Source organism: Tursiops truncatus, chromosome 2 (genome assembly GCF_011762595.2).
Source record: "Tursiops truncatus isolate mTurTru1 chromosome 2, mTurTru1.mat.Y, whole genome shotgun sequence".
NCBI lineage: Eukaryota > Metazoa > Chordata > Mammalia > Artiodactyla > Delphinidae > Tursiops > Tursiops truncatus.
Genome location: NC_047035.1, coordinates 29,524,759 through 29,548,283, shown reverse-complemented (window position 1 = coordinate 29,548,283; position 23,525 = coordinate 29,524,759). Strand labels below are relative to the sequence as shown.

The 23,525-nt window shown below is 42.5% G+C and overlaps 2 protein-coding genes and 1 pseudogene across 16 annotated transcripts in view; 2 read left to right on the top strand and 1 right to left on the bottom strand.

Annotated features, from left to right (window-relative positions):
- DPF3 (double PHD fingers 3) overlaps positions 1-14,238 on the bottom strand; it is a 253,145-nt gene extending 238,907 nt beyond the window's left edge. Inside the window, exon 1 of the mRNA XM_073800290.1 lies at positions 13,938-14,238. Coding sequence (XP_073656391.1) covers positions 13,938-13,981 — 44 coding nt within the window. The 5' untranslated portion in view covers positions 13,982-14,238. The remainder of the gene's footprint in view (positions 1-13,937) is intronic.
- The window catches only part of DCAF4 (DDB1 and CUL4 associated factor 4), a 54,229-nt gene continuing 44,086 nt past the window's right edge, over positions 13,383-23,525 (top strand). For 5 of the 15 annotated variants that reach the window (XM_073800286.1, XM_033850947.2, XM_033850946.2 and 2 more), the window contains exon 1: positions 13,383-13,560. The gene's annotated coding sequence lies outside the window, so the exon portion shown is untranslated. The remainder of the gene's footprint in view (positions 13,561-23,525) is intronic. The other 10 variants (XM_019921824.3, XM_073800288.1, XM_033850953.2 and 7 more) reach the window with 5 other exon arrangements.
- Positions 15,128-18,244, top strand: LOC101323848 (CBY1-interacting BAR domain-containing protein 1-like; annotated as a pseudogene).

Sequence of the window (23,525 nt, the reverse complement as noted above, 5' to 3'; positions counted from 1 at the left end):
CAGATGAGGCTGCAATGATATGTCCAATTTATTACCTGTATTGCCTAGACCTGAGTCAGCAAGACAGTCCTGCAGAAATCAAAAACTTCTCAAACACACAGACCTGATTTTGGTATTTATAAGATATGAGTCTCTCCTCCTTCTGCTTCCTCTTGACTCCACCCATGTTCCTGCCTGGTACCTCACTCAGGGAAGTGTGACAGTCCTGGTTCCCTCCACTCTCATATTACCATTGGGGTACCCGGACGTTTCTTCCCTCCTAGTGATGCCAATTGATGCCAAGGAAATCTGAATCTTTCTTCATTTTCCTTGAACTCTGGGTTCTACTTTTTTTTGGCAGAGGCCTCTTTTCCTTAATATTTTTTTTTAGTTATATCTCCTCATTTCTAAAACATTATTAGACCTTTTTTTAAATATATTGGAGTATAATTGCTTTACAATGTTGTGTTAGTTTCTGCTGCACAACAAAGTGAATCAGCTATATGTATACACACATCCCCATATCTCCTCCCTCTTGAGCCTCCCTCCCACCCTTCCTATCCCACCCCTCTAGGTCATCACAAAGTATCGAGCTGATCTCCCTGTGCTATGCAGCAGCCTCCCACTAGCCATCCATTTTACATTTGGTAGCATATATATGTCAATGCTACTCTCTCACTTCGTCCCAGCTTCCCCTTCCCCCACCAACCGTGTCCTCAAGTCCGTTCTCTATGTCTGCGTCTTTATTCCTGACTTGCCACTAAGTTCATCAGTACCTTTTTTTTAGATTCCATATATGTGCGTTATCATACAGTGTTTGATTCTGACTTACTTCACTCTGTATGACAGACTCTAGGTCCATCCACCTCATTATAAATAACTCAATTTCATTCCTTTTTATGGCTGAGTAATACTCCATTGTATATATGTGCCACATCTTCTTTGTCCATTCATCTGTCAATGGACATTTAGGTTGCTTCCACGTCCTGGCTATTGTAAATAGTGCTGCAACGAACATTGTGGTACATGTCTCTTTTTGAATTATGGTTTTCTCAGGGTATATGCCCAGTAGTGGGATTGCTGGGTCATATCATAGTTCTATTTTTAGTGTTTTAAGGAACGTCCATACTACTCTCCATAGTGGCTGTATCAATTTACATTCCTACCAACAGTGCAGGAGGGTTCAAGACAGTATGGTACTGGCACAAAAAAAGAAATATAGATCAATGGAACAGGATAGAAATCCCAGAGATAAACCCACGCACATATGGTCACCTTATCTTTGACAAAGGAGGCAAGAATATATGATGGAGAAAAGACAGCCTCTTCAATAAGTGGTGCTTGGAAAACTGGACAGCTACATGTAAAAGAATGAATTTAGAACACTTCCTAACACCATACACAAAAATAAACTCAAAATGGATTAAAGACCTAAATGTGAGGCCAGAAACTATCAAACTCTTAGAGGAAAACATAGGCAGAATACTCTATGACATAAATCACAGCAAGATCCTTTTTGACCCACCTCCTAGAGAAATGGAAATAAAAACAAAAATTAACAAATGGGACCTAATGAAACTTCAGAGCTTTTGCACAGCAAAGGAAACCATAAACAAGACGAAAAGCCATCACCCAGAATGGGAGAAAATATTTGCAAATGAAGCAACTGACAAAGGATTAATCTCCAAAATATACAAGCAGCTTATGCAGCTCAATATCAAAAAAACAAAAAACCCAATCCAAAAATGGGTGGAAGACCTAAACAGACATTTCTCCAAAGTAGACATACAGATTGCCAACAAACACATGAAAAGATGCTCAACATCACTAATCATTAGAGAAATGCAAATCAAAACCACAATGAGGCATCACCTCACACCAGTCAGAATGGCCATCATCAAAAAATCTACAAACAACAGATGCTGGAGAGGGTGTGGAGAAAAGGGAACCTTCCTGCACTGTTAGACCTTTTATTTTTAACTTTACTGCTCATGTGAGTAGGCACGAGGCTGCAGAGATTTGTGTCAAGGAGTACAATCAGATGTGTAGAGAGAAGCAGAGATGAAAGTTTTCACATAGCTCTCAAAAGGCAGAGAGAAAATCACCTGGGTTCCTGATACTCCAGTTCTTAACTCCAGTGCCGCCGCCTCTTTGATACCACGACAAATCCCAAAATCCTTCCGCTAAATTCTACTTTGGCTTGTGCTAACCTGACAGGTTTTCTGGTACTTTGCACAAAGAGGAGTGACTAGGATATCCATCTATCTGCAAATCTCAGTCCATCTAGCCAAAAACAAACTGATCTAAAATCAGCACCTACAAATGCTTGGTGATGGATTGTCCAGCCTGCCTTAAGCAAATTCTGAGAAGCACCTATTCCTGTAGCAATCTCATGTTCGTATAAATTCAGTGTTCTCTGACAACCAGCTGGCCACGCACAATCCCAGTGTATTTACAGAGGCTGGTTTGGTCGTAATTCAGGGACCAGTGGATTTTGTCACATTTATTCTGTGCATATTGCACTGTGATGGGCCCTATTCATTCTGAAGATCTCCCCTACAGCTCAGCACCTACAATGCATATTTACTGAGCACCAGAGAATGTAGGCTTCCCCCAGAGAACGCAAACTCTGACAAGGAAACCAACTCAGAGTTCGTTCCTTAATGTGGAACTACTCAAACTTTTACCCTCTTATGAAGTGTCCTTTCAATTGCATTGTCATATTACCTTAACTTATTCAACATTTCAGAAACCTGAAAAATGACTCTAAATCATAGACCTCAAATCCTTTATCTCACCCATTTTTATTCCTCTTAGAATTTATATCCTGACTTCACAAGTCTAAGAATGATTGGTCTGGCTACTTGCACTGCATGATCTTCTGGGGGCAGAAAGCCCCATCTGTGCCTCTGACACCTCCCCTGTCAATCAACAGAACTCTATCAGGGCTTCCCTAATGGCTCCTGCAGCAGTGGGCAATGCGGCCGCTCATTACTAGTGGTACTATCACCATGGGGCTAGTGTGAACAAATGTTTATTTGGCTCCAGTAAATGAGCCAACCCCACCATTAGACACTGTCCACAAAGGTGCAGTGAGAGGAAGCCATTTATAGAAAGAGAAGCTTATTTTGCTGAAGCCTGTAAAATGAAGTGGTTAAAGCTTCTGCAGCAAAACCCACCATGGCTGACAGCCTCATTTGGAGGAGCGGCCTCTTCAGAGGAGAGGGAGGGAAATCACACCCATGCTTCAAAATGGGAAGACAGATGCCTGGGAAGAAATCTCCCTCTGTGATTCTCCTTTACCTTTCCTGCTCTCTCAAGAGGGTACAGCCACGCTGCTGGGATGCCCACTGTGTGGGACAAGGTTACAATGCAGCTTTGGGGGTGCTGTTCCACTGAGTTCTCAAGTGCTCACGGTGGGTCAGGCACTGTTCTAAGTGCTTTGCATAATCCACGTGTACTTAATCCTCATGTGGAAGGGGATACCCTTAGTATCCTCATTTTTCAATTGGGGAAATAGGCTCAGAGAAGTCAAGAAACATGCCCAAGGTCCCACAGCTAAACTGTGAGGGAACAGGAATTTGAAAACAGGCCGACTGGCTCCACAGCACACAGTCTTAAACTCTAGACTGTATTTCAGATGATGGTTAACAATAATAAGCAACATTATTTATAAAGTGTGCTCCTTCCAATAAACAAAACACCTTCAAATGTGTTGTCTTGTTTATCCATAGTGTAGTATTTCTCTAATCTGGAAAAGTGGGGTCACAATACCTCAAATTACCTCCTTTTATGCTTAACAAAGGACTAGGTAGTGAAATCTGGGACAAAACAAGGAAGAAATTAATCTTGTGAGAGCATGTAGCTTCTGAGAGTTGGGGAGGGCACACTATTTGTGGTTGAAGAGCTTCCTTACTTCAGCCTTCTTGGTTTACCTGACTGTCTACGTATATAATTCCGGAAAACACAGCAGATTCCTCTCCTGGGCTCAGGAACAACATTCTCACCAGATTTTTTAAAAGCCTCCCCAGGCGCAAGTACATATGGGTTTCTTGATGAATTCAGTTCCGCTTCAAGTCCTTCTATAGTTTCCTAAACCTAAACTGAAGCCGAATTCGTCCCTATTCCCTTCCTCGTATCCCCTAAAGGCAATCCTCCTATCAGTGTTAAACAGAAATTCAGATGCAGGGGAAACCAGGGAGGCAGTAAGATTTGGAACAATTACATGCCTGAATTTTTTTTTTCTACTCTTATTCTGCAGGATATTTTTTTCCTTCTCTCAGTCTATAGCTTTTTACTTCTATAAAGCTGTTGACACTGATAAAGCCAGTCACAGGAAACAATGCACATCTTTTTAATGTCCTTCAGTCTTGCTGAGGAAATGAATGATGCTTCTGGAAGCGACAGCAAGGTACTCTTCCTGCAAGCCCCTTCTCACTCTCCAATCTAGATGGGAAGACCCCGCAGTCTTGCAAATGTCTAACAGAGGCAGAAAAAAGTTTTTAAAATTATTTGAAGAATCCTCCAAATGGTACAATTCTTGGCATTAAGAAGACAAGGTAATAAAAGAAAAAGGAGGCTCCTGCAATGGGCTGCATATCCAAGAAAGGGCTCTGTTGACTCCTAATGGCTGAGAACCCTCCCTAGGCGGGGCAGGGATTGAAGAAATGCACAACTGAGGACAAATTCTGATGAAGGAAATACTGTCTGTATCATAAAGAGGCCAAAAAATCGCATTTCTTGGCTAATCTGGATGCCTGGGGGGTAGAGTCACAACAGTGTGCATATCACCCCCTTGAAAGCACAACTCAAGCTTCTTAGGCCTCAGGTCAGGAGCAGGAGAATCCATTCTGGACACAATTCCAGAAAGACACGCCTGGCTAATGTTTTCCTTTTTCAACTGATCAAATTGAGTTTTTGAAAATCATATTGTAGAAGAATATGTATTAACCTGAAAAACGATTCACAATAATTGTTTAAACAAAGAGTCATGGGCTTCCCTGGTGGCGCAGTGGTTGAGAGTCCGCCTGCCGATGCAGGGGACAAGGGTTTGTGCCCTGGTCCAGGAAGCAGAGCAGCTGGGCCCGTGAGCCATGGCCGTTGAGCCTGCGCATCCGGAGCCTGTGCTCCGCAACGGGAGAGGCCACAACAGTCAGAGGCCCACGTACCGCAAAAAGAAAAAAAAAAAGTCATTTCCTCCAAGAGCCCTTTCCTAAAATAGAATCCAACTCGTTGGTTCAAAAGAATTTAATGAAGGTACTCTTAACAAAGGTGTAAGCAGAATACGGTATTTGTTTTTCTCTTTCTGACTTACTTCACTCTGTATGACAGACTCTAGGTCCATCCACCTCACTACAAATAACTCAATTTCGTTTCTTTTCATGGCTGAGTAATATTCCATTGTATATATGTGCCACATCTTCTTTATCCATTCATCTGTTGATGGACACTTAGGTTGCTTCCATGTCCTGGCTATTGTAAATAGAGCTGTAATGAACATTTTGGTACATGACTCTTTTTGAATTATGGTTTTCTCAGGGTATATGCCCAGTAGTGGGATTGCTGGCTTGTATGGTAGTTCTATTTTTAGTTTTTTAAGGAAGCTCCATACTGGAATCTAAAAAAAAAATGGTCATGAAGAACCTACGGGCAAGACGGGAATAAAGACACAGACCTACTAGAGGATAGACTTGAGGTTACGGGGAGGGGGAAGGGTAAGCTGGGACAAAGTGAGAGAGTGGCATGGACATATATACACTACCAAACGTAAAATAGATAGCTAGTGGGAAGCAGCCGCATAGCACAGGGAGATCAGCTCGGTGCTTTGTGGCCACCTGGAGGGGTGGGATTGGGAGGGTGGGAGGGAGGGAAACGCAGGATGGAGGAGGTGTGGGGACATGTATAACTGATTCATTTTGTTATAACGCAGAAACTAACACACCATTGTAAAGCAATTATACTCCAATAAAGATGTTAAAAAAAAAAGGTGTAAGCAGAATAAAAAGAGACAAGGCCATTGGGGCACCCACGAGCTAGCAACAGTGGGAACCTATTACCACTAGGAGCCTTGAAGGGACAAGGGGAGGAAATGGAATTTTTGGAGCCTGATGAGAGCTGGAGCCAGAGAGGCGCCGCAAGCAGATAATACATCCCAAGTCAGGCAAGGGATTCCCTCTCCTCCCACTCACCAATCTCCTGCTTGTTGAACTCAATCAGAAAGCAGGCTGCAGAGAAGCCAACATAATACATTTTGTAGATATGCAGAGAGCAGGGCAAAGAAGGATGGGGGGGGGTACATAAAGAGAATAATCAACATCACCAACCCACAGTAGCACCCCAGTCACTTCCTATCACATTATCGTGTTTCTTTTAATTGCACTTATCATTACCTCATGTTTTATTTTTATTTCTTTTTTCCCCTCCCCCCCACCATTAGAATGTAAGCTCCTTGAAATTAAGGATTTTGTCTCTCCAAAACTATATTCTCACATGGAGTGCTGGAGCCCAGGAGGAGTGAGGAAGGCATCCTCTTTGTGGGGGGTGGAGAGTATGTCCCAGCACAGGTTCTCAGAATCTGTGTGGGGTTAGGAGGGCATCTGCATTGGGGAGGGAGTAGTGGCAGAGACGCCTCTATGTATGGCCACATACAGAGGGACTGTTCAAATAAGTAAATAAAAAAAGATAATGGGAACTTCACTGTTGGAGAAAGGAGATACAAATATAGAAAGGGAAAAAACTTGAATGAGCCCTGTGGTGATGGATTACAATTGGAAGTATTGGTGTGAACTCATGGTTTTCAAGATAGATAGACAGATAGATGTAGATGTAAATGCATATGCATGTTTGTGTTGTGTGTGGGAGTGTGTGGGTATATATTCCCAACTGCAACCCTGAGTTCCAGTATCCTTGGAATAGGGATACCCTAATAGCAATGAGTACACTTGGCACTCAAATCTTGGCTTCTAAATACCAATTTCCACTAAATGGGACTTGGACTCCTTAGAGAAATGACTCATTCCAGGCCTGGGCAGGAAAAGTACAAGATGAGCCTGGAACATCTTTTGCCAGAAAAGAATGATCAAAGAATGATGAGAACATGTCAAAAGAACACAGAAGTAGGTAGGAAGAGCTTCTACTAGCAAAACTGGGACTATTTGAGCATCAAAATAAATGATAAGCATGAATTTAACCCACTGAATAACAGAGGAAACCATAAGCCCATAAATTAATTGAATGTTTGATAAAGAGTAGGATATTTACATAGACTTACAAATACTAGCCAAATTACAAAAAGATAAAGAGTGATATTGGGGCTTCCCTGGTGGCGCAGTGGTTGAGAGTCCGCCTGCCGATGCAGGGGACACGGGTTTGTGCCCTGGTCCAGGAAGATCCCACATGCCGCGGAGCGGCTGGGCCCGTGAGCCATGGCCGCTGAGCCTGCACGTCCAGAGCCTGTGCTCCGCAACGGGAGAGGCCACAACAGTGAGAGGCCCACGTACCCCAAAAAAAAAAAAAAAAAAAAAAAAAAAAAAAAAGAGTGATATTGTACCATGGTTATATGAGATGTTACCACTGGGGAAGTTATATGAAAGGTACAGGGACCTCTCTGCACTATTTTTGCAACTTCCTGTGAGTCTTTAATTATTTCAATTTTTCTTTTAACTTTTATTTTTTAAATTAAAAAAACAGAGTAACTTTACATTGCAGAAGCCTGGCTGACATCACCTTAATCAAGAAGTGAAAATTAACGTCATCCATAATGGGACCAACCAAAATCACGTGCCACCTGATAGGATGCAATGAGAAGAATGTCATGTCACTTCTCTGATTTTCCTGTTGAACATGCAGTCTGAATCCAATCATGGAAAACATTAGACAAACCCAAACTGAGGGCCCAAACTGAGGGACATTCTACAAATTAACTGGACCGTAATCTTCAAAAGTGTCAAGGTTATGAAAAGTAAAAAAGGACTTAAGAGACATAACTAAATACATGTGATTCTGAATAGATCCTTTTGCCCTTAAGAAAAGTATTGGGACAATGGGTGATACCTGAGTGGGACCAAGGATTAGATGGTAGTGGTCTAAAAATGTTAATTTCCTGATTTTGATAGTTACGTTGAGAATATGTAGGAGAACACCCTTGTTTGCAGAAAATACAACTAAAAGTATTCCAGTGTGAAAGTTCTCTGTACATAGTTGGAATTTTCTATTAGTTTGTGATTGTTTCAAAAGGAATTTTTTTTTAATTATTAAAAAAATACAACTACATCTCTAGCACCTAGAACAGGCATGGCATTCCAAGGGCTCAGTAAATATTTGTTGAAGGAATTAATGAACTATATAAACAACTACAACAAATACATGCTTAGAAATAAAGACATCCAAATATTAACAGTGGTTTTTTGGAGGTATGGATTTATCATAGGTAATTTGGGTATATTTTTTATTTTATGCTTCTCTGTTTCTTAAATTTTCTGAATCAAGCATGTTTTTATTAATTGTTAAATTGGTCAGGCTGCTAACTAGCTAAGAATAATATTTTAGAAGCACCACAGTCTCATCCTTGGGTTTCCGGATTCCAACATTTGATGTTACCAGTTACTTGGACCAGACCCTTGGAAACTGCTTCAGTCCACCCAAGTACCTAGAATACCAATACTATAGGTTAATTATTACTGGGATATATAACTTCCTGGTGTCTAGAATATTCTTGCCCATTACTCAGGGCTCCCTCCTTCCCAGAATCATGTCCTGAGTCATAGAATCGGTCATCAGCAGTTCAGTGAACGTGTAATCATAATAAGGGGTTTGGAGAGTTTTGTGGGATGTTTAATTCACGTTAGGGAAAGGACTGGAGAATTACTCTGGATCCAGATTTCCAGTGACCAAGACATTCACATCCCTTGGATACTACTGAATAAACATTGGTAAATTCTGATGAAAAGAATCCTTTTTCTGGGCTCTGGGTGGACTGTTATCACATAATGAACATGTTGATTATGTTTCTCTTGTATTGATTATATTTTGGATCCATGTCTCCATGATGGGATTTGACAGATGTCTTAGTTCCTTTAAAAACTCATTTACATGTCACCTCTTAAAATGAACAACTTCTGCAGTTGGTTGCTGTGCATAGTATGCAGATTTAATTAACATTTAAATTTTATATTTTAATAGGTAATATATGCCAATAGTCAAAATTCAAAAGGTACAATGGGGTGAAAAGCTCTCTCCCATCCCTGTCACCTAACCACCCAGGTCCCCTCCCTAGAGGTAGGGAGATACACATACATACACACATATTTTTCACCCTATTTAATTTTTTTTTAATTTTTATTTATTTATGGCTGCGTTGGGTCTTTGTTGCTGCGCGCGGGCTTTCTCTAGTTGCCGCGAGCGGGGGCTACTCTTTGTTGTGGTGTGTGGGCTTCTCATTGCAGTGGCTTCTCTTGTTTCAGAGCACGGGCTCTAGGCACGCGGGCTTCAGTAGCTGTGGTGTGCGGGCTCTAGAGCACAGGCTCAGTAGTTGTGGCACACGGGCTTAATTGCTGTGAGGCATGTGGGATCTTCCCAGACCAGGGCTTGAACCCGTGTCCCCTGCATTGACAGGCAGACTCCCAACCACTGCACCACAAGGGAAGCCTACCCTATGTAATATTTTATGTACTGTTCTTCACCTTCCTTTTTTCACCAAGAATCTATCTTGGAGGTAATTTTACATTAGTATATAAAGAGCCTCCTTTTTTTTTTTTAAGTACACAGTATTCCACTGAATGAATGTACCATTACTTTTTTAACTAGTCTCTAACTAATGGACACTAAGATGGCTTCCAAACTTTCGCTATTACACGATGTTCCATGTACCTAAGTTATTTTGCACATAAGCAACTATATTTTTAGGATGAATTCCTAGTAGTGTGATTGCTAGGTCAAAGGTATATGCATTTTTACTTTTGATAAATATTGATATATTGCCAAATTGTCTCCCTTAGAGCTTGTATGAGAGCTTCACTGAATATTAACAAAGTTTTGGATTTTTCCTATCTGGTTATGAAAAAGGATATGTCAGAGGAGTTTTAAACTATATTTTCCTTACACTGAGTGAGGTTGAGCACCCTTTCATGTTGACTTCCTTTTCTGCATAGTTGGTATAGCCACGGCTCCTTTTTCTATTGAGTTTATTTGTAGAAGCACTTTATGTTTTAGGAAAATTAGGCTTTTCTGTGATACAAGCTGTAGATATTTTATACCAAATTGGAGTATGTCTTTCGACTTTCATTATGATAGTTTTCGCCTGGAGAGCTCAAACTCTGGAAACTACCTGGGTTTGAATCTTGGCTCTGCCACTCACTAGCTTGAGCAAGTTACTTAACCTCTCTGTGACTCAATTCATCAGTAAAGTGGTGATATTAATAGTACCTGCCTCACAGGGTTGCTGTAATTAAAAGAACAATATATGGAAAGGGCTTAGAAAATAGGTGGCACATGACAAGGACTATAAAAAGTATTGTGGTTTTTTTTAATGTAGTCAAAGTTAATGTTGATTCATTTTAGGTGCCGTTTCAAAGAAAAACATATTTGCCTTGGCTTCAAATTCTGGAGATAAAGTGAAAAAAAGAAATTATTCTCACTTTTGATAAGTAATATGCACTATTTACATATCAAGCCATCCACATAATAAAGGGTGCCCAGTCCATGGGAGTGTAGACCAAGCAGTGAGGTGCTTTATGGTCACTGCATTTACTCCTCACAACCACTCTCTTCAATAAGCAAGGTCCCACTGTAGAGCACAGGAAACTGTATTCAATATCCTGTGATAGGCCATAATGGAAAGGAATATGAAAAAGAATATATATATGTCTAACTGAATTACTCTGCTGTAGAGCAGAAATTAACACACATTGTAAATCAACTACACTTCAATAAAATAAATTTAAATACATATATTTAAATATTATATATATATTTGGGGAAAAAACCCGCTTCAGCAGGTATCATTATCCTCATTTTACCTATGAGGAAATTGAGGTTCAGAGGTGCCAAAAGATTTGCCCAAGGTCAAGCTTCCTTTGTGCATTGATTTGCAAATATTCTTTAATCCTTTCTCTTGGCCTGCCTGCTGCAGGTCCCCAAAGCATATCCTGTGCCTATACCCGGTTCCCTCAGTGAACACTCAAGAGACCCCTCTGGCTGGCTGTTTCCCATTCATTCACTCAGCACGCCCCAAGCCAACTCCTTCTGACTTCCTCCCGTGACCCTGGCTCTTCAGCTTGGAATCCCTTTTGACTCCTGACACAGTGTTCATCAAGTCTTACAGGTTCTCCCTCCTCTGAAATGTCTCGACTCTACCCTTCCCTTCCATCCCAGCTGCCACCACTATGTTTCAACCCTGACTATCTTTTGCAGGGACGGTAGCTGCACTAAGCTTCTAAGAAAGCTTCCAGCTGCCTTCCACAATATTTCCTCTCTAGTTTCTTCTACAGTGCTGCCCAGGTGATTTCCCTAAACCACAGCTCTAGTCTTATCACTCCCCAACTCTCAAACCTTCAGAGGCTCCCTCTGCCAGCTCCTTACCCTTGACATTTGACCCAACCTATTCTGCCAGTTTTGCTTCCAAGACTCCCTACCCATCCAGCCAAAACAAATGCTTCACTACTCCATGAACAGGCTTCCAGTCAGCTTGTTTGTTCAGCTTAGGATTTCTCTCTCTGCTCTCTCTTCCAGGCAGCTCAAGCTTCAAGAAGCTGTCCTTTATTCTGACTATACTCACTTCCCTCCTTACCCTCATCACCTCTTCCCACTCCACACCCTTTCTTATACAAAATCCTTTAGAGGCGGAATCCTACTTTCCTTGTTATTTACTGAAATGCTTTCACACACAGGTACAACTGATAAACCCCACAACCTATTTTCTAATGGGTCTAGCCACTCACAGGGCCCTGGGTTAACAGGGCACATGGTGCGCCAGGCCTGCTCGTGGCAACAACCAAGCCTGGCCCATTTGAACCCAGCTCTCCTCACAGAACTGTGACTTCTGCATAGAGAACAGACCTGTGGTTGCCAAAGGGAAGGTGGGTGAGGGAGGGAATGGAGTGGGAGGTTGGGGTTAGCAGAGTATAAATAGAATGGATAAACAACAAGGTCCTACTGCATAGCACAGGGCACTATAGACAATATCCCATAATAAAGAATAATGGAAAAGGACAGGAAAAAGAATATATATATATATGTATAACTGAATCACTTTGCTGTATACCAGAAACTAATACCTTGTAAATGAACTATACTTCAACAAAAATAAAAATAAACCAGATCTAGATTTAAAAAAAAAAAAGCAAACTGTCACTTCTGGTCAAGAGCCCTTCACAGGCTTACATTTTTCTTTTAGATCTGACAGCTGTCAACTGATACCTAGAACAGGCACAGCACAAAGAGACCATTCTGGAAGTATTAGTGGTATGAACAAAACTTTGCACTGGCGAGAACATCAGAACGTTAGATCAACTTCCTTGTTTCAACAGAAGAAATCAAGGCACAGAGGCTTCCCTGGTGGCGCAGTGGTTGAGAATCTGCCTGCCAATGCAGGGTACACGGGTTCGAGCCCTGCTCTGGGAAGATCCCACATGCCGCGGAGCAACTAGGCCCATGAGCTACAACTACTGAGCCTGCGCGTCTGGAGCTTGTGCTCCGCCAACAAGAGAGGCCGCGACAGTAACAGGCCCGCGCACCGCGATGAAGAGTGGCCCCCGCTCGCCGCAACTAGGGAAAGACCCAACACAGCCAAAAATAAATAAATAAATAAATAATTTTTTAAAAAAATCAAGGCACAGAAAGGGAAGAGACTCGCCCTAGGTCACACAGCAAGAAGGAACCAGAACTAGATCTAGAACTAACGCCTCCTGACTGAAGTTCAGAGCATGCTCCTCTGCACCTTGGAGCCACGCAGATCTAGGGTGGGCAGCCTCAGCTACCAGAGGTCACAACCAAACACGTCACCACCAGTTCAACACGCGTTGCTCTTTCCTCACACTCATCTCAGAGCCTCCTTCGACCTTTCCACAACACAATCTTTCCTCGTCTCTAAGTAACAGTTTTAAAGGTAGGGATCTTCAGCGGCGAGAGGGCTTCCCTGTCAACCGGGTTGGACACAGAAAATACCCGGTGCTGGGTGGGGTTCCCACCGCTAGAGAAGAGGTAGCCTCGGAGCTCCCGGGGTCCGAACTCAGTCTCCGGCCCCGCCCCGGCCCTGCCCTCAAGCGCGCCCGGCCCCGCCCCAAACGCGCAAAGCCCAATCAAGCCTGCAGCCGACTCGCTGCATCGTCACCAGACCTGGGCGGAGCCGAGCTCCCAATCCCTTCCCCCTCCCTAAGATCCGCCCCATTGGCGTAGACAGTCAGAAAACGCGTCCACTGAGAAGGAAGGGGTGGCCGCCATGGCCCTATCCGCTGAGACAACGCGAGAACGGACACAACTAACTGGCAGATTCTAGACCTCGGTGTTTCCGCGTCCTTCTACGCTTCGCTCCCACTCTTGCCGATCCTGCGCCCGAGGGAGAGCCGGAAAGGCCCCTCTGATCAAGTAAGTCTACGCTGACTGAAGTACTGTTGGCGTTGGTCCAGGGGCGGCTGCTGCTACCCCGACAGAGCTCGGGGTGGGATGGGGGTCGGGGGAAGGCCCGAGAAAGGGGCGGGGAGGAGCCGAGCACGTGGAACGCCGGCACGACCCTGGCGTGGGTGGCTGGTTGGGCCGGCGAGCTCCGGCTGTGAGGGAGGAATCGGTGGGCGGGTGGAGCTCGCGCGTCTTGTCGGATCTGCCGCCGTAAAGACGGGGGGAGGGGGACCCCGAGTGTCACCGCTCCGTGTCCGCCCTGAAGGAGCGTTTTTCTAAATCCTGATGTGAAGTTGCCACCCAACACCTGCCAGGGGCTGGACTGCGGGCCCTTGGTGGCGGCTTACCTGAAAGTTGAGGTTGAGGTTGATTTTTTCAAACAGGTCAGCATAACAGCTAACGCAAGCGCCTCGTGAGTGCTTAGGCACTGCCACCTGCTTTACAGGCATTAACTAAGCTTTCCATACACCAGCCCAGTGAGGTAGGTGGTAGTGTAATACCTCCGTCAGACGCAGAAGAGCCCTAGTGAGGTTGTTGCTTACCCGAGGTAACTCGCGAACTAGTAAAGTGACGGAGCCGTGGGATGAACCCAAGCTTCCCGAGGTAACCTCCACACCGAGTTACGGTAGCGACTAAGCCACGCCTTCCACTCTAGCGCTCGCCGTGTCCAGGAAGCCTCGTCGTCTCCCCAGTTATCCTTAGAAACCATGACACCCCGTCCCCCTGGACGGGCGTGGTGTGGTCCACAGACCTTGGCAGACGCAGAAACAGCCCAAAGGAAAGAAGACTGAGGCCACTGCTTCCTGGAGGAAACAAAAGTCCAGAGCCCCACACTCCAGTTTTAAATAACGGTGGAGATTGTAGTTGAGGTGGTGTCCTGGGGCCGGACCAGCAGGGGTGGAATGCCGTTTCCCCCACGCAGTGTGTCTTTCTGGGCACCATGCTTGGCCCTCTAAGCTTCCGTTTCCTCATTTGTGAGGTAGAGTTTTAAATAAACGCCTACACAGGGTGGCCACGGCAAGCCCCCTGTGGAGGCCATTTTGCGTAGGGCTTTTCAAACCAGTGGCGTTAGCGTTTTCCACGCTGCAGTCCAGTATCCTCTGTAATCCCCATGAACCTGTCGCTGGATATTTAGGATGTGCCTCACTCATAAATGGTATAGTACTGCTGTAGTAGAAAATTTTTTTTGTTTGGGGGATATAATTCACATACCATAAAATTCTCCGTGTAACAGTGTACGTACGGTTTGGCAGGTTTTGTAGAATATTCGCAAGATCGTGCGACCATCTTATTCCAGAACATTTTCATCACCCCAAAAATAAGCACTGTGGCCCCGGCGCGGCCTAGGCCGAGGCATTGTTAGGCTCCAGGCCCGGGGCCACGGGCCACGTGCCCGGCAGGATGTTGAGGCGGCTGCTCGGGTGCGAGCAGTGGAGCCTCCGCTCCGTGCTGAATTTCGGCTGTGGGCCGCAGCCGAGACCGGGCCCACCTCTCACAGGGGCCGGGAGGGAGGCTGCCCGCCACCCCACAAGCCTGAGGCCCCCAGGCCGGGCCTTTTCTGGGTGGCACCGTCAGAACTTGGCGGCCAGGCCCAGAAGGGCGTCTTGTGGGAGGGGAAGGAAGCGGTACCCGGAAACTGGGCCGCTCAAACCGGAAGCAGTTTGGAGAGCTGTGCCAAGTCTTCGGCGCGCCTGCGCAGAAAACTGCCCGGCTGGGAGGCAGAGCCGACTCTCCTGCGAGAGGGTCTCCGCAGAGACCCCAGATTTGAACAAGGGCCGGAAAAACCGCTGGGGAGTGTGCCGAACTTAAGGATTATCGGTGTGCCACCACAGTTGAGACTTGCGGCCGAAGGAACCATAGTAGAAATTAAACGGGATGACCTCACAGCGACATCAACATCAAGGAATGGAGAAGCTAAGCAGCTACGTGAAGTAGAAAGGACGAGTCAGCACACCCATCCGCTGGACCTGTTATTTCATGGCGAACCCACTTACAGAGAGCTACCCTGGATGTTGTGCAAACAACGCTCACCTGGAGGAAACTGCTGGCAGTTTTGAAAAGCAGAAAGTAAAGGATATAAAGACTGTATTTTCAGAATTTATCACTACTGAAATGCTATTTCAGAGCAAAGCTTCAGAGGTATACACTGGTGCCTACCAAAATATACAAAAGATTGATGAGATTTGAGGTTTTCAGAAGCTCTAGGTATTCACCCGATTATCCATCTCACTTGTATATTGTAAGAGCAAATTCATAGTTGCCTTTTCAGAGATTTTTTTAGCTAAGTGTCTGCAACAGGACAGGTGTCCACTTGTGGACTAAGAGGGGATCAGCAAGAAGAAGATGAATTAGACATTACAGAAGAAGAAAATTAATTTTCCTCAGTACATGTCTCATTTCCATTTTTATCTTAATATGACTCAGAATTCAGGATTGCTGAATTATAAAACTTTATTCTGGCTTGCTATGCTAAACATCAAAATGGAATGCTACTGAAAATAGGGGAGAAAAATGGAAGGATATGTATGCTGATCCAAAATGAAGGTTTTAAAAAATATTACACAGCCAGTCATTTCAACTTCCTACCTAGTGATATATGATCTTTTTGTATAACCTCCACACTTTTTTTTTTAAGATTATGGGTTTCAAAGTATTTCATATTAATGTACTGTACCTGCTTGGGAGTCCTATAGTAAAGTAGATATCAAAAACCAAAAGATCTACCAATTCCATTTAGCTTCTTTTAGACTGACTCTGCAAAAGGATCCTATCTAGTCATTTTGATTAAATATAAATTCTATCCCATGAAGCTTTAAATAAAAAGACAAGTTTTCTTGAAAAAACTTTTACTGAAACATGAAGTTTCATCATTTGATCTGTAAATTTACCTTTAACAAGTGTATAATCAAACAGAATAAAGGAAATATGACACCAATATATCCATGTTTTACAAATGAACAAAGCATAAATTTTAGTTTAGAGTCACATTCAACTTGATTCTGGCTTTAAAACAAAACTGCTGTCATACTGATAGAGTACAGACTTGTGGTTGCCAGGGGGGAGGGGCGGGGGGAGGTTGGGGTTAGCAGGTGTAAGCTGTCATATATAGAATGGATGGATAAACAACAAGATCCTACTGTATAGCATGGAGAAGTATATTCAATATCCTATGATAAACCATAATTGAAAAGGATATTTAAAAAAGAATATATATGTATAACTGAATCATTTTGCTGTATGGCAGAAATTAACACGTTATAAATCAACTATACTTCAATTTAAAAAAATTTTTTTAAACTGTTGTCATACTAAAGTACTATAAATGGTACTACAGCCTTTGGAAAGCTAGTAATTTGGTGGAATGTTTTCTAGAAAAACATAAACTAGAACACATGGAACACCATAAATCATTCAAAATTCTATAAAAATTTTTCTAAGCTGCCACCTAGATAATAAAAAGATATAACAGTTATTCTTGGAAACATAAAACAATTTAATCAGAGTCTTTATCAACTCATGTGGGGTAACTGGGAAAAGCAATTATTCATAACAGAAAAGTAGACTTTCGAGAAGCTATAAAAAAAGGACCTGAACCTTTATACTCCCTGTTCTGTAACCCCTCTTCCTTCAGCACCTGGAAAACCATTTCTCTCTTTCTCCCTCTCTGGATTTGCCTATTCTGGAGATTTCATATACATCAAATAAATAATACAGTGTGTGGCCTTTTGTGTCCCACTTCTTTTATTTAGCATAGTGTTTTCAAGGTTCATCCACATTGTAGCATGCCTCAGTACCACATTCTTTTTATGGCTGAATAACATTCTGTTGTATGGATGTGCTGTATTTTGTTTATTGAGTCATCAGTTAATGGAAATTTGGATTGTTTACACTTTGGGGCAATTATGAATAATGCTGCTATGAATATTACTGTCCAGATTTTTATATGGCCATATGTTTTCATTTCTGCTGGATTTTGCTAGGTCATATGGTAACTCTATGTCGAACCTTTTGAGGAACTGCCAAACTGTTTTCCAAAGTGACTGCAGCGTTTGCGTTCCCACCAGCAGTGTATGAGAGTTCCAATTTCTCCACATTCTCACCAATACTTGTTATTTGTGTTAGTTTTTTTTTTATTATAACAATCCTGGTAGGTATAAAGTGGTATCTTACTGTGGTTTTTATTTTCATCTACCTATTTACTAGTGATGAGCATCTTTTCGTGTTCTAAGTGGCCATTTGTATATCTTTGAAGAAACGTCTTCAGATTTTTTTCCTTATTTTTTAATTGAGTTATTTTTTTCTTGTTGAGTTTATATATTCTGGATACCAGATCCTTATCAAATGTACGATTTAAAAATATTTTCTCCTATTCTGTGGGTTGTCCTTTCACTTTCTTTTTTTTTTTGAAGTGAATGGTGTTGCTTCTTTTTTTAATTTATTTTATTTTTGGCTGCATTGGGTCTTTGTGGCTGCGCACGGGCTTTTCTCTAGTTGTGGCGAGCGGGGCCTACTCTTCGTTGCAGTGCACAGGCTTCTTGTTGCTGTGGCTTCTCTTGTTGCACAGCACGGGCTCTAGGTGTGCGGGCTCAGTAGTTGTGCCTCGCCGGCTTAGTTGCTCCATGGCGTGTGGGATCTTCCCGGACCAGGGCTCAAACCCATGTCCCCTGCATTGGCAGGTGGATTCTTAACCACTGCGCCACTGGGGAAGCCCCCTTTTCACTTTCTTGATAGTGTGTTTGCACAAAAGTTTTTACTTTTGATGAAGTCTACTTAATCTATTTTTTCTTGTGCTTTGGGTGTCATATTTAAGAAACCATTGCTTATTGAAAGTTCATAATGATTTATACCTTTGTTTTCTTATAAAAGTCTTACAGTTTTAGAGCTTGAATCCATGCGTTAATTTTCATATATGATGTGAAGTAGGGATCGGATTCATTCTTTTGCAGGTGAGTGTCCAGGTGTCCGAGCAGTTGAAAAGATTATTTTTTTCCCCACTGAATGGTCTTGGTCAAAAATCAATTGGCATAGGTATGTCGGTTTATTTCTGGACTCTCAGTTCTACTCCATTGATCTATGTTGCTATCCTTGTGCCAGTACCAGTGTCTTGATTACTGTAGCATTGAAATTAGAAAGTGTGAGTCCTCCAACTTTGCTTTTTTTCCAAGATTGTTTTCACTCTTCTGTGTCCCTTGCATTTCCATATGAATTTCAGGATCAGCTTGTCGATTTCTCCAAAGATGGCGGTTGGAATTTTGATAGTGGTTGTGTTAAATCTGTACATCAATTTGTAGACCAAGTTAAGTCTTCCAATCCATGACATGGATGTCTTCCCATTTATGTAGGTCCTCTGTAATTTCTTTCAACAATGTCTTATACTTTCAGTGTACAAGTTATGCACTTATTTGTTAAGTTCATTCCTAAATACTTTATTCTTTTTGATGCTAATGTAATGTCATGCTATTGTATGGTTTTGTATTAATTTCATTTTTAGATTATTCATTGCTAGTGTATAGATGTACAATTGATTTTTTTATACATTATTTATTTATTTATCTTTGGCTTCGTTTGCAGTGTGCGGGCTTCTCATTGCGGTGGCTTCTCATTGTGGAGCACAGGCTCTAGACTCACGGGCTTCAGTAGCTGTGCCACTCAAGGCTCAGTAGTTGTGGCTTGTGGGCCCTAGAGCGCAGGCTCAGTAGTTGTGGCGCCTGGGCTTAGCTGCTGCGCAGCATGTGGGATCTTCCCAGATCAGGGCTCGAACCTGTGTCCCCTGCGTTGTTAGGCGGGTTCTTAATCACTGCACCACCAGAGAAGCCCTGATTTTTATATATTAATCTTGTATCCTGCAACCTTGCTTAAATCATTTATTAGCTCCAGTAGTTTTTGTGGGTGTGTGTGGATTCTTTAGGATTTTCTGTATGTATAATCATGTCATCTGCCAATAGAAATAGTTTTACTTCTTCCTTTCCTGTTTGCATGCCTTTTATTTCTTTTTCTTGCCTAATTGCCCCTGGCTAGAACTTCCAGTACAATGTTGAATGGAAATGCTAAGAACAGACATCCTTGTCTTGTTCCTAACCTTAGGAGAAAAGCTTGCAGTCTTTCACTATTATGATGTTAGCTGTGGGGTAGATGCCCTTTATCAAGTTGTGTAAGTTACTTCTGTGCCTAGTTTTTGTCATGACAGGGTATTGGATTTTGTCTGGTGTTTTTTCTGCATCTCTTGAGAAAATCACGTGGAGGTTTTTCCCCTCATTTATTCTGTTAATATGGTGTATGGCATTGATTGGTTTTCATATGTTGAACTTGGGGTAAATCCTACTTGGTCATGGTGTATTAGCCTTTTTATATGCATCTAGATTTGGTTTGCTAGGATTTGGTTGAGGATCTGTGTCTGTGTCCATAAGGTAGGTTGATCTATAGTTTTCTTGTCTTGTGATACCTCTGTCTGGTTTTGGCAACAGAGGACTACTAGCTTTAGAAAGTGAGTTGGAAAATTGTAGTAAATATCTTGCATATAATTCTTACAACCTTTTGGATTATTTTCTTCATATCTATTCCCAGAAGAAGGCATGTACATTTAAATTACTTGATAATTATTGCTCAGTCATTTTCCAAAAAGTTAAATCATGTTTGTTTATTTGTTTGAGATTAACATTGTCTTTCTAGAATAATGGTCTCTTAGAAATTATTATTCTTTATCCTTCAAGTACTTGAAAGCTTGTGTAAAAGGCAAAGCCAAGCTCAGCCTACCACAATACATTTAATGTCTGTGCCTGGCAGAGTGGCTCCAGAGGAGCTGGGATTCAACATTTCACCCAGAAAATTATAATTGAGCGCTTCCTGTCTCGAGCAGGGTTTCCTAACCTCAGCACTATCTGGGGCTGGATAATTTGCTGTAAGGTGCTGTCCTGTATTGTAGGATGGTTAGCAGCATCCCCAGCTTCTACCCACTAAATGCCATAGCAGCCCACCCTTCCCTGCCGCCAAGTTGTGGCAAACAAAAATGTCCCTGGACATTGCCAGATGTCCCCTGGTGGGTGAAATTGCCCTTGGTTGAGAAACACCAATCTAAAAACTGATTGTGCTGACTTCATATTACTGTCCAATAAAATTGTCTCAATTTTGAATTTTAATCTTTGCTATATATATATATTTGGCTTTGGAGCCACATTTGTCTCACTCTGTTACCATGTGCTGGTGACTTTCAAATCTGTATCTTTAGCCTCATTTTCCCTCTGAATTCCCAGACCCCTATTTACAAACATCTTGAGATTGGTTTGTTCAAAATCAGACTTACTGTCTTCATTCCCCAAACAGCTCCTCCTCCTTGTCTCTCAGGTCAGAACACTACCAGTTATTCATTTATCAGGTTTCAGCTGCTCTCTCTCCACCTCTCCCATGAAACTCACCTCCTAAATCTTTATAACTTCAGGGTTCTCTATCCCAAGTATCACTTCCATGTTGGTGGGGTCAGGTAACCTGAGTTGCTACAGCAGTCCTTAACTTCCAACTTATTCCCTCCACCGCTGCCTTTCTAAAATGCAGGTTTAGTCATGTTACTCAGCGAACTTACCAAGCACCCAGAGACCTCAGCATCTGACCCTGCCTGCCTCTCTAGCCTAATCTCCCAGCCCCTGTACTTTAGGCTGTGGCCATACCAAACTGCTTGCAGGCCCCTCACTCTGCCAACCTTGCCTGACAGACTGGGTTCAAACTCACTCTCCCCTCTGGCTCTTCCATTCAGAGCCATCACTCCCTTCTCTCCCACTGCAGTGCCTGCACCTGTGCTTGTGTGAGGTGGTGGTTTAGAAATATTGTCTTTGGCCAAAACCAGCACTTACCATTTATTTCATTATTTACCATGTCCTTCTGATAGTGCAGTGCTCTACTGAGGACAGTGGTGCAAGTGGGCCAATGGCCCTGCCTCCTAATGGGTGATCTGACGTCTTTGACTCGCCGTTACCTATGCTTTTCCACTATTCATGCATCATTTCATAACTAAAGCAAACTGGAATCATGTACAGAATGTGCAATCTAAATAAGTTTTCTTTTTTTGTAGAGTTGGTTGGTAATAATGATAATCTTATGTCAGTATGGCTTATTTTTCTTACCAGTTTTCTTATCACCATCCATACATACGTATTTCCCTTCCTGTGCATAGTGCCTTTAACTTGTAACGTAACTAATTAATAAATACAACTTTATTCTTTGTCTGAGGCTTAAGATAATTGATCCAAAGGGAAACCTATGCATGTGGTATTCAGGAGCCATTAAAGTGGTTGCTGAGGAAAATGAATAAAATTATTATATTTTTGGTTGGGGATGGGGCAGTGGTAGAATTTCAGAGAAAGGAAATACAGATAGGTGAAAGAGCATACTAGGAACTAGGGAGAGATCATCAACTCGCTATGGAACATGGCCTGTGAAAGTAGACAGGAGGCAGCCTTTTTATAAGAACTTGATGCTAGGTTAGAGATGAAACGGTGTTTGCAGGTGAGATTGTATTAAGTATAAAATGAAGAGGATCTGGGACAGAACGTTGTTAAACACAGAGTGGGTGACCCAAGAGAGGCTAGAGAAGGATGAACTTGACAAGTACGAGGAGAACCAAGAGAAAGATATTCCAGAAACCTAGGGAAGGTGAAGCTTTGTGGTGTCATGTGTTGTAGGAATAAGGGCTAAAAAGAGACTCTAAAAAGAGTACATATAGACCATGCTTCCAGAACATTTGTGTTCCTTTTGGGTTGGAAGTGGAGCACATACAAATGAAAAACCTGAGCGTGTTTATATGCTGAGATAAGGAGAGGGGGAGATTGACTAAACATATATGAACACAGATGTCTGCAGAGTTTGAGAAGGAAATGAGATCAACAGCCAGGAGGGATGGGTTTGCCTGGAAAAGGCACAGGGACACCTGTTTCTCCAAGACAAAAAGGAAGATGATAAGAATTAGTAAAGGCAGGCCTTTGTGGAGGGGATGAAAAAGAAGTTGGGGGTATTCGTACTGGTAACATCTCTCTTCTGGGTGAGGTAGGGAGCTATGCTGTCTACTAAGTGTGACTAGGAGGAAGTGGGAAGGGATTTTAGGAGAGTGATAACACCCTGGATTGTTGGGAGTGAATCAGACTAGGAATAAATAAAACTAGGTCAATTTAGAATGTCCCAGAAGAGGATGAAAGTGAGGCATTTGTGATGACTCCAAGTCGGCATGGCTATATTGATGAGCTTTAGTAGTGCTTATTCATTCTGGCACAGGACTAGAGAGTGGCTGGTTAAACTAATCCAGGTTGTGGAGTCTGCTTCCCACTGACTCTGAAGCAGGCAAATCAAGGACTTTGTTACAGAATTCATGAAATGTTTGGTTAAGTACTATACTCATTAAATATCTCTTCCTTTGTATTGAATAGCCCCAACTCACAATCATAGGCTGACACAGAAGTCGTTGGGTAAATACTGAATTCTGGAATGTAGGTCCAGACTTCTGGTGCTCTGTTTGATGCTAACAGGCGCTTCCTACTTAAAAGTAGAAGTTGGAAAATAAAAGCAAATAGATTTTCTAATCTATTCTTTGGTTGCATTCAGCCCTAGAAATTTTTTTCTAATTTTGTTAACGGCATTTGAATATACTTTTAATGTGTATTCGGTAAGATGTCACAGTGTCTCCACTGAGTGGGGAAAGGATCACCAGGTGTTGGGAAAGCATGAAACTCGCAGCAGCTGGTCTGTGTACTAGAGTTCAGTCTCTTTAAGAATTCCTAATGTGATTCCCAGTGTTAAAACAACTGATGATTTGATGATTAAGTGATAAATTCAGGCCATACAAGATAAGACTTGAAAAAGCCACTCAAAATAGTTATGGCAACATCAGTGTCTTTAAGACATCATTCCTTATTTCAACAAATGCATGTGCACATCCTTCCCTTTAACAGCTA